Here is a 16928-nt window from a genome sequence, read left to right on the forward strand (position 1 = left end):
ATTCAATATATATTAAAATCAATTATTGATAATATATATTAAATAATATATATTATGAATAATTAAAATGCAATAACATATGTAGCTATTTTACGAGCGCTCTCTCAAAAAAATTTATAAGTTTTTGCAACCATAATAATGGCTTTGATTAATGATATTTCTTGCGACGGCCAAGGACACGTATCGTTCCACCTCGGTAATCGATGATTTTATTACGTCAATAATTTCACATGAAAATGGAAATTTCGTAAGCGCCCTCATGTTTACATCGCGAGGACCGTCACCTTTTCCCAATAGCGTGTTGCTGAAAGAAGCCATTATATTCCGGCAAGCACTACGTCAATCTATCCACTTATGCAGAAACATCTTCTTGTGTCATTATCATCAGGTATCAGCCGACCGCTTACGAAGCCCGTCAATGCTCGTGCATTTGCTGGTAATAACACTCGGTATTTCGTCATGCTCGTCTCGTACAGAAACGTGATATAAATGTACATCAAATACTGTAGATAATAATACGTCCAACTTTGATTAAAAACAGGCAATACAGCGCACTAGCGCTACCACGCGGGCTGAGTTGTTAGTATTTTTTTAGTAGAGGAGAACGCTTGTCTCGTATTTAAGTGGTTCGTGATTATATTAATGAAAGCTGATCGTTTGCATCGTGTGGAATCTGGAAATGTTAACGAAAGTACATCAAATGTTAAAACAAAATTAATATCAAATTGTAATATTAAGGAAAATATGTGTATATGTAACGATTGTTATAAAATATTTTTAGACAAATATTTTAACGTTTTATTAAAAGCCTATGTTAATAAAATTAATGATAGTAAAAAGAAAAGGTTAATTATGACATAAAATGTTAAATTAAAGAAAATATCTCACAATTATATACGTATTTTTATTTATCATTTACATTGTTACCCAGCCAGTAACACTCTATGAAGCAAGAGTTTATCACCTCAGATTAATAGATGGCGCTGTTTCAGTGGTTGCCTTGCAAGACAAAGGATTTTTCAAGAGTTGGACGTATTATTATCTACAGTATTTGTGTACATCGATTGACAAAGCCAATTACGAGATGCGATCTTGTATCTAAATAGAATGCTGAAGGTCTCTTTCTCGCTGGTATAATATGAGTGGTCACATGTAGCGCAAACAATAGCAATCATGCCACTATCGAGTATCAGTAAACTCACGCGTAAAAGACCATAAAAATATCTTTGACATTTTCGGAAATTGCCTTATCCATGGAGAATTGGTCGCAATTACGCGTAAATGTCTCGCCATTTATATATTTAAATGTTTCGATATCTAAAATATATCCGAGTATTGTATATAAATTTGATATATAAATAAAATTTATTTTAACGAAAAATTTTGACGAATTATAATTTTTTTTCTGAGTTATTGGAAATATATTAATAGAGAGAGCAGTATTATTTTTGATATAACGACATTTCTTCACGCGATATGGACCTGAATTCTGTCAGCGATGCAAAAATAATTTATCTATAATAATTGTCTTTATTGACGAATAGAGAATAAACACATATATATAATTACCAAAAATTTACAAAATATTATATCAATTAAATATTTAAAGTTTACAAAACAAGCAATATTACTGACTGGCATAATGATATATTTTTTCAATTTTCTTTATTGTTAACTGCAACTATATATTGTGATGTACAGATATATATGATAATGCTGCATCGAAAAAATTCAGTACAAGTAGCAATAAGAAACGAAGAAGATATTTATGCATATCCCTTACGGGCATAATTTATATACAATAAAAAAAAGGAGAAAAACATGTAATAAATCATAAACGACGATTCCTCTTGACACATAATCTTGATACTATTTGACGGTTGATGACCTGTAATATGCATGAAGTCTAATTATTTAAACGTGCAATTACTTAATAAAGCTGTCAAACGATACACAAAGTATGATTTAATTAGCGATACAAGAACACTCAAGAAACTTATATACTATATTAGAGGTCGGTAAATAAAATCGCTTACACAGGTGATACTCAAGAATCTATATGTCCCTAATATATCAATTCCTTTGATATATTTCGCTCTTCACATTCCGTCACTATATATATAATAATATTTGATACTATTTTTTTATTTATGTATGTCTTTAACGAGCTTTAAAAACTCATATCTTTTTTTTTCAAGACGCACAAATTTGTATTGGATAAAATTGTACGCTCTCTCTGTTATTTCACGAAGGAAACATAGTGTTGTTTTTTTTCTGTAATGATTCATTTCGCTAGTAACCGCACGAATGATGTGAATACTTAATCAATTATGCGCACGAACAGCTATCTTGCTTGAGTACACCACGTGTGTTTTCCACAAGTTCGGTCGGCTATTTCTCGTTAGACGGTTGACAAAAACGTTTTCTCGCCCACCATACAGCGGCTAGAGCGGCTGCCAAAAAACCTATACCGGCGACGATTCCCATGGAAATTGCCCTGTTGCGACGATAAGCAGGCACCTCCAAACCGATTCGTTCACTGGTTGCAACGTCGTCTGTAATGGACATCGCTGCCACTTCGAAAGTATAAAAGCTTTCCTCCTCCAAAGTTTTTACTAGGATAATTATTAATTAATTAATTATAGATTACAATTATTATTATTGTTATTAGTTGTTATTTCAAACACGGTAGTATGTATATAACTAATTTATTAATTAATAATTATTACATAAGAGAGAGTGGTTTTATATGACAAGTTGTTTACCTAGATAATAAGTATCGGTTGTTTCTGCTCTTCCATACAAATGCTCGGACGGTCCTCGAAACCATCTCACAGTATAAAGCCTAACTTGGTTTTTTCCGTATTCAGGTGGTTCCCAAGTAACCAAGTAACCCTCAACTGTCGCTTGAACTTTTACGTTAATAGGTGGTCCCATGATTTCTTCTGAAATGGTTATGATATATTTATAACTTTGAAATATTCGACACTGAGATGTAATCAAATCTATTCTCAAACTTTTTTTACTCACCTAGCGGACTGCGATATTCCGATGCCGAGTTCTCATTGATAGAACCTAGAAACGAATATTACGTTTTAATTTATTTTACATAAATCTGCTCGTTTAAATACGCCTGAGAGATGACAATCTTACTCTGCAGAAAGTTGATAAGCTTACTCGGCTGAGTGAATATTCGAAGCGCTTTACTAAACATTCCGTCACCGTGCTTATCCTGACTCAACACCATAAACTCATATTCTCGTCCTGGATAAAGATTGTTGACCGTCGCTTCCGTAATTTTTCTCGAGAGAATTTTCATGGTTCTCCATTCGGACGTGTCCGTTGGTCTGTACCTGCGCGCATACAAGACGCGTATGTATTTAACTGTACATTAATTATAAAAAATTTCTTGCTCCTTCCAGCGAGCGACGATTCAGAATTTAATATTTTATTGTTATTATCGAATAAACGAGATACTTTACCATACTGAATATTCCATCTTGGGTCTCACGTATCCAGGTACCCAAGTCAAAGTGACGGCATTTTTGCTACTGTTGGCGCTTAGATTGTACGGTGCTCTAGGCGGGACGTTCAATACCATTAATTCAGCATCCGCGATGACCGTTGCTGCCTCATTGCTAGCTGCGCATTGATATAATCCTCGATCGTGTTCCTGAATCCTTTCTATCGTGAGATTGCCACCAGTTATGATACTTCTCTCAGGCGATAAAGGCATTCCGTCCTTTCGTCGCAGAAAATTATTCGTTTTATTACAAAGCAGAATGTATGCAACATAACATTAATGTAATTAACAATTACGGCGTCGTACTTTGTACCACACGATAGTAGGTTGACGCGAATCGTCGCCGTCTTTGGCTTGACAAGGAATTTCCAAGACATCGCCAAGCTTTCGCATATATAAATGTTGTGGCGTAACTGTGAATATCGGCGGTCTTTGAACTATCTGTAATAATTAATAGTATATAAAGTATACTCGATATAACAAATATCGAGTGATATACAATCGGTATTTAGTTTTGAGAAGCTAGTGTGCTATCAAAAGGAAATATCTGATTTCGTTATAGAAATCTACCTCTGACCGAAATTTTTCTCTTTCTATTTTTCTTTTTTTTCGCGATCTGTATTGTTCTTTACAATATCTCGAGCAACGATGATAGATACTCACTACGGTGATCGAAGGACTGGGCCCTTCGGTGCCTAGTTCATTGTAGGGAGTGCAACTATAACTTCCCGAATGCGTCTCGTCCACTTTACTAAAATAGAGAGATCCGTTCCTCCTGTAGAAGACCCCTTGCACGTTGTAAGGATCAAAGAGGAATCCATCCTTTTCCCAACGAAGATTTGTGAGAGGCGGGTTTGCTCTGAAGTGGCAGTCTAAGAGGGCTGGTTTGCCGTACGGAAGATAGACCTCCCGGGGTGCGTAAATTACTTTCGCCTTATCTAGAAATTGGAAATATCAACTATCGATAAAGAGACGATGTGAAATAATTAAGCGATGTCACACTTGGCGGTCATTACGATGCTCACATTGAACGTTGAGAAAGGCCGAGGCACTTTGCTGATCTCCGTTTTCCCCGGTCACTACGCAGGTGTATTCCCCAAGGTCACCCATGGCAGCTGAAGTTATAGTCAACGTTCCGTTATCGACAGACATTCTTCTTCTGAGATCCTATTGCGATAATGAGTCCGGTAATTTTTTAGACGTTGAAATACATCTTAATGTATTAAAATATATCTTAAAAATTGATTGAATTTAATTTAATTATATATATATGAGTTTTAAAAATAAAAATTTTTATACCTGTATTTCCGTTATCGGTATCCCTTCACGAAACCACGTTACAATCGTACTTTCGCCCTTAGCGACACAGTCAAAGGTGACAGTCTCGCCTTCCATGGCAGTCTTATTGACAGGTGGTATCGTTAGTAGGGTATCGCCTGCAACAGGCGTCGGGAACGGCGACGCACCTAGGTTGAACGATTTAACGAGTCTGCTCAGCTTCAGGTTAGTAAGCAGCAGCCGGGTTACATAATATCTTTTCGTTCATTATTATGCTTTGTATCAGCGGGATTAACGGCATGAGACAATCAATTAACCACTTGCACTTTTAATTTTGCACTTTGGTAAACGCATTAAACAAATCCGTTAGTATCAAAATTAATTAAATTACATATAAATGCATGGTAGTTTTGCATAGTATGAATTATTATTTCAGAGCGATATTTTTGCAATATTATGCATGGGAATCATGTAATGTTTAGTTTAGGCTAAAACCTTGAATTAATTTTAGCACAGAAATAGTCGTTTTCCGCGATATATTAAATAAAACGATAAATAAGCTATTGTCCGAATATATGAGTGACTCAGTCTTCTCTCGTATCATGTCATAAAATTCTATGTACAAAAACTGAGAATCCTGAGCTGATTACTCATTACATGAATTTTTTTCTGATTGATACAATCGATAGATTTGACATTAGAGGATATGATAAAAATATAATTTTTTTTATTAAGCTTTATAATCCAAATCTTTTAAAATTAATTTAAGTTTTTATAAACAATTTAAATCTCCTTAAGGAACAACCGCGTAATTTTTAATAGTATTTCCTCGTAATATTTTATTAAAAATAATTTAAGGAGATATTTTATCTGAATATCGCTGCGTATAATAAACACAATGATACAAATGAGAAAAAGGAAGCGCAAGTGACCTTTTAATCAAGATGAACTGTTTCTCTCTGCCTCCTGGACTTTAAGAGAGTCAAGAATGTCGGAGGTGTTTAAATGAACGATTAAATTTGAAGACTCATATTTTACTTGTCAAAAAATTAGGGCACATATTTCACAGTTATAAGCTTGGTTAGCTTGCACATCGGACTAAATATAAGTCTTTTAGTCAGTGTTTGTTAATTGGCATCAAATTGCATTAACATGTTAGATTTGATTGCGTCGTTGATAGTATATTGGTAGATACTTACAATTAGTAATATTTGATAGATTGTTGTTGTGTTATTTGGTATTTACATGTTAAGGGATGTATTTTTGTATCCCGTAGAAAATTATATAATAATTAGTAATCATTGATATATACAAATATGTTAGTATATATATAAATTTTTCTGTTATTTAATTCCACTATTTACACGTTTTTTTTATCGTATGCAAATATAAATAATTGTAAATGATGAAAATTACCATAAATGGCGAGGTGGAACCACGTGCCATTGTTTCTAGAATTCGGCGTTCTATTAGGGAAGATCACCTTGCACTCGTACCAGCCCTGGTCGCTTTCACGAATATTTGTGAGGTTTATGCTACCCTGGCCGTGATGTCCGATATTGTCCAACAAGTGTATGCGACCTTTGTAAGCATTGTCCACCGTCACGTGTCCATCGTACCAGGAAAATACTGTACGTTTCTGTAGCATTATAGAATAATATTATTAAGATCTCTTTGGGATACATATTTTTGATAAATTATACAAAAATTAGTTCTCTCTTCTCAGTTCTGTAAGAGTCGTATATTTTATGAGAAATAACATTATTTTGCTCCTGAAGTTTTTTCTTTTTTTGTTTAAAGAATATTTCTTTTCGAATGACCGATTTCTAAATATAATCGTAGACGAACCTTGAAGGAATTACAATCGCGTAATCTGATCGTAGCTGCTACGATGATCATTAATTGGATCATCCTTTCGCGGAATACAAGACTCACGCAACTCAACGAAAAAGTATAATGTGTATTAAACTCAAGTTGTATTTACGCAAGGTCTCACGTTAATGAAGTACGCAGTTTAATGAATAAGGATTCATCATGTTATTTTCAGCAATTCTCAATTAGTCTATCGGTCAGTCGAATTTTCTCATATTCGTCGACAATCCAAAAAAAATCTACGGAATAAGGATACGTCTGAAGGAGAGGAGCGAGAATGGCGCTAATCGGTTCTAATCGTCTGACAATGCATTAACAGTGACCCACTAGTTGGACCCCTCCGTTGTAGACTGAACGTGACTAAATATAATGCAGCCTTGCGTCCCGTACTCCAATTACCACGACGGACAGACGAAGAGGGAAGAAGCACCTGTTTTACATACGCATCAGGGACCAATCAGGTTAAGTTCCACTTGATTTTATGCGATGGCCACGTGCAATCTGTTTCCGTCGTACGTGGCTCATACGATGCGACATCCGGACCTTCCATTCGGGCAAATTCGTCTAGCGATTATTGTTTGTCGTTTTATGAAAATCGATGCTAGGAAGAATTTTTTTCAAGATTATATAAATTATACCAAGCGACTGCTACTTTTTTATTTTCTTTTATCAATTTAAGCACGTCGTTTTTTAGCTCATAAATAAAATGATTTTATAAAAATACTTTCCTATCTTTTCTCGTATATCATAAGATATTCATTGTTACGCTCTCTCGCGTATTATATATCTACTTGAAATCGAGAAGAGAGGAATGGAAATCTATATCCAGATAGATTGTCACATCAATGGAATCAGATATAATTTCGAAGAAATTGAATAACCTACCCTACCTTGAACGCTTTTTCTACGCGTCTCTGCCGGAAGGCGACGAGTACGTCCGTATGTAAATTAACCGAATAACAGCCAGCCTTAACGCTCTTTAATCGTCAATCAGTCAATCGCACGTCGTCGTGTTACCATTGTTACGTGCGGTATGTTATTAAACGCGTACGTCGTTAAAATGAATCCCTTTACTTTAACCTCAATTTTAGATTGAATAAAATAAATGTTCCTCACATATATTTTTCATTACTGCGTTTCATTTTCGAAAAAAAAAAAGAATATGTATAATACTTCTATATCTCAAATTTTTGACGTATCTTAATAAATGTATATGTATCTTAATAATGTATGTATGTTTAAATGTATCTTATGTTTCCAGATATTAATAAAATTAATTTTTCCAAGTCAATACACTGAGAAAAAAAAGTTGTTAACTTGACTAAATGCGTTCAACTAATTATTATTTCTTTAATTGAAATTATTAAGTATTTAAATTAAATACGACATATTAAATCTAACATGATGTATTTTACTTAAGTACTTAAATATTTCAATTAAAAAAATGATAATCAGTTGAACGCATTTAGTCAAGTTAACAACTTTTTTTTCTCAGTGTAGTATCGCAAAATTAATGTGTCGCATTAGAAATTAATATCACATTAATTTATGTATCTACACTATAATTACTTTAATAAACGCTTATATAACAACTATTTGTTTGATCCAAGGTAATATTGTCATTAATCGGCGTATTATTTTGATTACGCAACGTGTAATACTGTTTTTTGCGTTACTATATCCTGTTTTGTAATGGCATTTATTTTAATATATATCATTTTTATTAGATTATGTATTAGCACTAAAGTTTTATTGATGCTATGTCAATGATATAAGAAGAGTCATTGGTAGTTTAAAATATGCAAAATATTTTTCTCATGAATCTGCATCTCGTAATCGGTAAAAAGATTACGAGTTTGTTATTATACTTACGTGGCGGTTCCATTGAAGCACATACGGAATCGGCGTATCGTGTGGAAAGTCAAGATCGCAATTAAATACCGCGTACTCTCCTACCCCGGCATTAAGATAAGTCGGTTCCTTATCCTCTTCTAGGACTAAGCTGTAGCTGCAGGCTGAAAAACCGGCGATTAAAAAAAATTTCTTATCTCGATTACTATGACCAATTTTTATTTATCTGCGTATTTCGGCGACGGAATATCATGGATAAATGCCTGAGAGAAAACGTCGCGTGTAAAGTGATATTACGCATTGGGACTAATTTCCGGAGATTGCGTAATTTTCCGCCGGATTATGCGTGACAATCGAGCGCGTTAACAGAATGATACACGTTGTTGTTATCTTCGCATAAACAGTCAACGATGTACAAGAGTCAACGATGACTGTGCGCGATTATTCGGATAAACAAAATGCTTATTTAAACACTTTTGGGCGGTGGTCGCGAATTTAATTCGCCTTTGCATGGCACTAAACGCTAATCAGCGAATTGTGCCATTTATTGTGATTATAATGTTGGTTTTACGTCTACTTGTTACACCACACTCCGTTCTCAAGCAACTAAAATTGCCTTTTCCTCTAGAAATGTCTCGTGTAACGCAATTTTAGATAAACGATATGATAAGAAATATATGATATTCTTGATTAAATATATGTTAAATATATTCTCTTATATTGTATTTTTCGAAGCTCTTACCTTCGTAGCAGAGTAAGACTGCCAGCAGCTTGTAGACTTTAGCGGCTTGGTTCATCCTTGCGTGTTTCGATCCTATATCTCACGTTTTCACTTATATCGCGTCAACACAACGGTATCGTGAGGACGCGTTGGCAGAAACGACGATAGGTTACACTCCGCAACAACGACCGACACATCTGTCATCACCCGCACTCATCGAACATCGGGCCACCACCTTTGGGCTCAATTCTTAGCACACGTCACTCTCACGCCATAGATGTGTGTCTTGACTATTTTCGAACTCTTTCGTTTTTCTCTTTTCAAATCGGCTCCAAAACTTGAATCTTTCCTCTAAACTCTACACACCTTCTTTTATCTCGGTACCCAACGATTTTCTCCGAACGTTGATTTTACTATTCAAACAATGTTGGGTTGTAATTGATCACCACCTTGTTCGGGTTCAGAGCTTTGTTGAGGATACCGGTGTCACATCGTCGAGGTCGTTAACTCTGGAAAACGCGTCGGAGAAGCACCAGGTATTCTGTGCGCCGGTGTCGTTCACTGGAACGACGCACAGTTTGATCCGAGACGAGATTGGAGTCATCCACCATGGAGTGCTCCGGAGGCAACACTAAATCGCGTAATCGCGTCGTGCTCTCGCTCAATCCAAGCGGATACGAAGAGCTAGGAGTAATGAGTAGCGGGAGGGGGCTGCGAGGGTGGATGGACCGGTGATGTGCGCGGGAGGAATATATACGAGGGATTCATCACGATTCTACGTTTACGGGCACGGTGTGCGCGCTCTCGTTTGCGTCGTATGCGAACTTCGGCACACCCATGATGACACGAATGAATGACGTTGTACAAAAAAAAAAAAAAAAACGAAACCATTTTCTCGAACGAGCGCATCGTTCGATATAGAGGCAGTAACGTTGTAATTAGCGTTGTCGTAGGTTGAGGAATTTGATGGAAAACACTTATTGTTAGCATCTTATAATTTACCTTTATAAGAATGTATGTTTTACAGAAATTCTATCCAAAATTTTATTCATTGAATTTGATGGGGCAATAATTACAACGATAAATTCTTCATTTCTAATAAATGTTTTCAAATAATGTTTGAAATTCAAATATTTTTTAAATATTTATTTGACTCAATAATGCGATTGTCGAAAATAATATAATAAATATAATTAAGTTACAGTAACATTTATTCTGTATAGAACCTTTTAGGATGTACGATCTTTGATGTCGTTGTTGAAGCGTGTGGAAAGTCATGTTCTCACAACGAGAACGGAAGAATTAACCTGTATTCACAATTTATCTTTGGTCGCTGACTCGCGCTCTTTCATTGCTGTTCCTTCTTGGTCAAAGCATTCAAGAGAATTGAGCCTCACGTGCAACGCAAGTGGAGATTAAAAGTTCACTACACTCGGTTGCATATACAATTCTTTGATCTCTTTTAACGACTAGGTTGCGATGTACATATGTAAGTCGTACTTCGTATTGAAAGGTATAATTATTTATTAAAAAATAGAAAACGAAAGATATTATAGGCTTATAGATATTACAGACTTCTTGGCTGAACATATCAATTTTATGTAAATTAATAATAATGTGTGAAAAATAAATTGTAATATTTAAATAAAAAATGTTTAAACATAAGAAAAATAAGAGAGAAAGAATATTTGAATTTATACGATACATATCAGAGAAAGATTCTTGAACCTTTTTATTTATACATCGCGTAATTGTCATTTATGGAGCTCTTTTAGCTAAGACGCTGCTTTCCGGTTACGATATGTTTACTCTACATTCGTGAAATTGACAATTTTCCTTTTTGTCGACGCGTTATCATTTGAGAAAGTAAACTATATTTATTTATGATTAATATTTTTCAATCGTAAAGACGATAAGAATATAAAGAATTTTGAAATAGTAAGCATAGTTTTTTCTTTACTTTTAATACATAGAATTTGAACTGAGCTGTTATACTCGTACATGCAATATTTGTACGAATAGTTGTCAAAGATTTATTTCGCAATATATTGCGATTTATAGAGGTGGTTGCAAAATGCTCTCGTAAAAATATAGCTTAAACGAAATGACAAATGTCAAAACGGCCAAATACTTTCTGCGCACGAGAGATCATCGATTTCCGATGAGGTTCCTGCACCGGAGTCGCACGACGAAACTGCATCGGAGCAGTCGCGCGCGCGTGGGTGACCTCAGATTACGTCACATCCGTCTCTTGCCGCATTATCAGACTGCCCACAGCCTTGTCATGCTGTTGAGATAATGGATCCATTCGCATGGATCACTATCCAGGATTGGACGTGCCCGGGACACTGGAAATAAATGCGTGCATAATGATAGCAACCATATTATTTCATCGTCGACGAGCAGAAGAGGGAACGGCTCGTTCGTGGTTTACCTGTCCTGTCCGCGGTTTGAGAGAATCGATCGTCTGTCATTGCAAAATACTTCTTTCACTGATCGCTAATGAGGATAATTTATTTAAATGTGTCATCAGTATCTCGTATCGTACGATCTCTTGGTCACAGATCGTTGTCGCTTCTATATTCAATTGAGACAAATTCATATTTATACAAGTATCGCATTGTACATTGGAAAGTAAAACTCATAATTTATCGATTTTCATATGGCAATTAAATAATTTTTATTGTTGTGCGGAGCGATACTCTTGATGTAACAATATATTATTTAATGTGGAAATATAATTCTCGTAGAAAAGGAGATTATTACTCTTCGGAGAACCATAACGCACTTTGAAATTATAGAGGGATGATTTTTTAGTGGGTGCGTGTCCTATACAGCCCCGCCGAATGGCCAGCGGGGTGATGTATAACGCATCCCCTTGCTCCCTTTGCAAAAAGAAAGTCTACAGTAGATATATGATGTAAGATGATTTACGAGTATATTTTCGATGGAAGTAATCGAACTGTTGTCAGAGATTATTCTAGTACTTTATCACAAAAATACAATATATGATTTCTCTTGCGAGGGAAACATCATATTGAGTAGATATAGGAAGCAGCGGAAGAGAATAATTTATCTCTGCAATATACTCTTTCCTACGAAACGCGATTTATGATACTTTTTAAAAATTTGAATTTGTACACCGTATGAAAATGATATTTGTACAAACGCATCAATAAGCACAGGGAATCTTTTTGATAAAATATGTTTTGCAATGGAATATCGCGCTCTAGTTTTTGGTACAACATAGCGAGACGTATGTCGCGCAGAATAATGGAAATGACGGCAATTTCCAGTAATCAGTGTCGTAGACGCCTTGCGTAAATGCAACTTCTTGTGGCAGTTAACATCTATATAGTTTCTCGAGGAAATTACAGTCGCGTCGTGATTTTACGATTTTACCTATCAGGCGTTAAAATCTATTCTCGCATAAAGACCGTTTTCATGTTTTGTACAGATTCTTTTTTCAATTATCTTACGGACATTTTAATTATTTGATATCATCTCTTATACATTGATCTAACTATGTCATGTCAAGTAATGATGTACAATAGTTTATTTCAACTTAATGGTAGATCGCGATATAATTATACTTAATATTTAATATTCATCAATGTAATATTGTCCATACATACCTGTAATGCAATAGCATTTTTATAAAAGGCAATTGCGAACGAATGAGTTGTTTTGTGAAATGTATATTTTTATATTAATATAACAAATATCTTTTTTCTTTTTTTTCTATTTTTATAATGTGATATAAAAATATTGAGTTGAATATTTTGTTAATAATGATTGATGATATTATTTCTTAAACTATTTGTATCATAATTTGATAAGTTTTATCATGCGCTCTTATTAAATTTTTGGAAATATATATTCAGAAATATTTAAAAATAAAATATTTATTGTTATCGAAACATATGTTTGACGGGGTATATTAATCAATGCAATGCAAATGTGCTGGAAACGTTGCTTGTTTCGTTTCAAATGTCGATTTATTTTTTATTTTATTTAATAATAAATTGTCTACAATTTGTTCTAAGTTAGTACGTCTTGGAGTTCTCGTGGGGGGTTCGCGAGAAAGCATAGATCATTCAATTAAAATGGGTATAGGGAGGTGAACAACGAGCATTTACAAAAAGTGACAACGAAACGATTTAACGCACCGTGTACAAGTTTGACGGCGGATATAGTCGAGATATAAGCGGAAGTGAGGATAGACGGTACAGAAGAACGTTACATGTGTGTATAGAAGCAATTCGATGTAGGGCGTGAGAAGGCTAACGATTACAAGTGTGGAAGTATATTCTGAAACGACTCAACGAGAAATAAAAATATGTAATAGAAAGAATATATAGGAGAATAAAAAAAAAATAAAAAAAAAATCTTTGCTCTCTCTATCTTTTTCTTCTCGAATTCAATTCGGCGCAACAAATATTATTACGGTATTAGCGATATTGCCAATGTACGATGATGCGCAAGCGCTCGAAATGCCGTGCTTGGAGCTGCGACGATCTTGGAATTTTGCGAGAGAGCGCACTTAAATCGCGAAAAAAAAAAATATCCGACAATATTACATCGCAAGAAAATATTATATTATCTCATAAGATTCTTAAATAAAAGAGTCGAAGCGTATGGATAATCGCAGATCCAAGCGAAACGCAGTACCCGAGAGCCATTGGTTGGATTTGACATGAACGTGCGTTTCGCGTCGACCGACGGACGTGATTTTATTCGACCGATATGGTATTATGGTAATTGGTAATGTACGACACTGGCGTATTTCACGTCAAATTATCATGTCTTATATGTCATTCGACGCATACCTCGAAGCAGTATCGTCGCTATACTTTTTTGCAATTTAAATGTGTCATCAAAAACGCTGAATATTTATTATTGCGAATGCGCTATTATAATATTTTCAAGGTTTTAAGTATTTTCAAGGTTTTATTAGCGATCGTGATTTAAACATGAGTGATCGCGAGAGAGATCTACAAACTACTAATTTTTTATGTACTTATCTCTAATACAACGTTGCAAGTTATCGCCATCTGTCAAATGTTCGCTTTTCGCATATTAATAATAACTGCGCGATTGTATTATGCGGGATGGCATATTTATAACTATCTACAGAATTTCTACACGAACCCATTAATAAGCGAAATAAGCACACGTTTCGGCTGCGAGTGGAAGCTGCACGATTCGCGATGCCAAAATCTCCCGCGAACGTTCTGCTTCGAGGGGTCGCGAATTTCGCTCACGATTTTGAACAATGGATCATGCCGTCGACTGGCTTTCAGGTACATAACGAACGAAACATTTGAATTAATTAATCCACGGATCACGACGACGTTTCGCTCGCAATCTCGCGCGAGTTACACGCGTGTGTTGGTGATAGCGCGGCGAGGATACGACGACGAGTATCGCGAACGCAAACGGGCGCGATGACGACAAACGTAAATCTACACGAAACGGTCGTGAAAAAGGAATTTGGAACGAACGAAACTATTGTGACGGATGATGACGAAGTTCTTTTCTTTTTACACGAACGTATTCACGATTCAACCATATTATCCATAAACACGCCGTCAAGCGGAACTGCCGTATTTTACCCTAATCTTTCTTTCGCAAAACCACGGTACACTTTCATGGTTTCTCTAGAATTATTTCTCCGTCATCGGACATGTTTCGAACATATTCGTCTTATCGTACGAGTCATTTTTTCCCGCCATGTGATAGGCTCGAGGATAACGCGGAGGATCCCAAGTTTCTCCCTATATCTGTCTCGCTTTTCTTATATTCTTTTTTTCAGTTACTTTTTCTCGTTTACTTTCATTTTCTCCGATGTCTTTCATTCATTCGCACATTTATCGCAATCGTCCACACAGCGTGACCTTTTGAGATCGTTGTATCCAACTATGATATATCTACACGTTACTTATACATCTATATATCGGTTGGATTTTCTCTCGCATACACGATTCTTCCTTTTGTTGCATCCATTCATTCGTTGAAGGGGGAGAGGGTGTATCTTTCGTGTACGATTACAAAGCGTTTTATTTTATCACCACTTTACCGAAAGCGTTTCCTCAGTGTCCACGATGCGCGCGGACGTATTGATCTGAGAAAAATTTATTTATTCCCTTACACATCTTTTAGCATTACATGCATCTCACGCGCCCGATACGTTTATCGCTAATAACGTATTTCGACGATCTTTTGCGATTTAAAGCGCGATGATGTGAGATCCTTCAGTGTACCACCTCCCCCGCTTTATCGTAATATTTCCCGCGCGGATATAATAATTAATAAATACTCGCCGTGTTCGTCGCTCTCGTTGATTAATACGCTACACGCTACATCGTTTACGATTTACAATATCAATTAATTATCAAATTATTAATTCAACCATTAGAATTACTTTAGAATATTGGTACTCTTTCGCGTCACCTCCGTTATTTCGTAACTTTTTATCATATTCTTTTTTTTTTTTATTCTTTTGTTATATCTCTGCGTGACCGTGTGTATGTTACATTATGCTTTGTCTTGTTTCAACAACCGCATTTGCTCGCGTTCTAACCCACTGTCGCTCGCATTCCGTTCACTCAGCCTCATCATTCTGCAACATTCATCTTCTCTCTCACGCACGCACGCACGCACGCACGCATACATATATGCGTATTTTAACGAAATTGTACAGAGCGTCCCGCCTCGACGTGGCATTCACGTGGCCACTCTTTCTTACTCATCTTCTTTTTCCTTTCGCTATTACGGTTCGTCGAAGTATAGTTGAATCGTGAGAGTGTAGGGCCCTTGCTAATATTTATAATAAATATGTATAATATGCGTACGTATATAAATAAGTGTTTGTACTATAAAGAAAGTAAAACGTCTGGGGTCGCGGGCCGGGCCGATCGCGATTCCACGTGGGGAGCTTTCACGGTCGCCCGTATATAGAGAGAGTTTAGAAAAAAAGGCGGTCCCTCCTCATCGTGTGGACGTGTCCGCAAACACGTGGGACACGTTCTCGCGTTAGGTCGCGCAGCTCGACATTGATTAGCCCGTAGATTCGCCCGAAAACCCCCTCGATCGGCGATCACCGGCCCCCGATTTCACGAGACTCGAGATGATCTGATGCGTTTGGTGAGAATTAGGTGGGTCTCGAAGAACGCCTCTCTCGTATTTTGTGTGTGTATGTGTATATGTATATATGTATGTATGTATGAGTGTGTATTGGCACGTATAAGTGCAATATATTTATATGTTGCTGTCATGTTTGTGTGGGTGAGTGAGTGTACATTTGCGTATGTTTTATATAACTCCTTTTTCTCTCTCTAATACACACACGAAATCCGGCGTGATCGGCGCGTGTGTGTGCACGCGCACGCCCCTTCCGGCTGACGATGATCGCGTGTCTCTCTATCGGTCGCTCTTCTCCGCTTAAATATTTTAATTTTACTTATTTATATTCAACGTCAACGCTTCGCACGCGAAATGAATCGAACGCACGGTCGGATCTTCTTTATTGGCAGTTTATTGAGAGAAAGATTTTTTTTTTTTTTTTTCGTATATTATTTTCTTTAGTATTTTTTTTCCTTTGAGTCCGATCGAGACGTCGTTCATCGAACGTGTTCGCATCGCTAATCTAATCGAAAAGATCGACCGATAGACTCCGGAATG

General features: G+C 36.1%; 1 protein-coding gene across 4 annotated transcripts; it reads right to left on the reverse strand.

Moving 5' to 3' along the window:
• Positions 1–1640: 1640 nt before the first annotated feature.
• On the reverse strand, positions 1641–10087 carry LOC115238273 (protein borderless). Of its 4 annotated transcripts, none has more exons than XM_029811950.1 (12): positions 9267–10087; positions 8546–8688; positions 6218–6440; positions 4823–4959; positions 4549–4690; positions 4187–4461; positions 3830–3964; positions 3483–3742; positions 3178–3353; positions 3031–3075; positions 2766–2945; positions 1641–2615 (listed from the first exon to the last, which is right to left on the reverse strand). In XM_029811950.1, exons 1-12 carry the CDS (start codon positions 9319–9321, stop codon positions 2392–2394), a joined length of 1995 nt encoding a protein of 664 aa, XP_029667810.1. In that variant the 5' UTR covers positions 9322–10087; the 3' UTR covers positions 1641–2391. The 4 variants fall into 4 exon arrangements, with proteins under 4 accessions (XP_029667810.1, XP_029667807.1, XP_029667809.1 ...); XM_029811947.1 differs by having other exon boundaries at positions 4823–4989; XM_029811949.1 differs by having other exon boundaries at positions 3154–3353; positions 9267–10086.
• Positions 10088–16928: the final 6841 nt, after the last annotated feature.

Source organism: Formica exsecta, unplaced genomic scaffold, assembly GCF_003651465.1.
Source record: "Formica exsecta isolate Colony F162 unplaced genomic scaffold, ASM365146v1 scaffold33, whole genome shotgun sequence".
Lineage (NCBI taxonomy): Eukaryota > Metazoa > Arthropoda > Insecta > Hymenoptera > Formicidae > Formica > Formica exsecta.

What these genes read in the sequence shown, in the direction of transcription:
- LOC115238273 (XM_029811946.1), bottom strand. Translation starts at nt 9,321, where the DNA reads ATGAACCAAGCCGCTAAAGTCTACAAGCTGCTGGCAGTCTTACTCTGC. An exon ending in GGCCTTTCTCAACGTTCAAT is followed by an intron (nt 4,462 to 4,548) that starts GTGAGCATCGTA and finishes TCCAATTTCTAG; the next exon opens with ATAAGGCGAAAGTAATTTAC. An exon ending in AAGATGGAATATTCAGTATG is followed by an intron (nt 3,354 to 3,482) that starts GTAAAGTATCTC and finishes GTATGCGCGCAG; the next exon opens with GTACAGACCAACGGACACGT.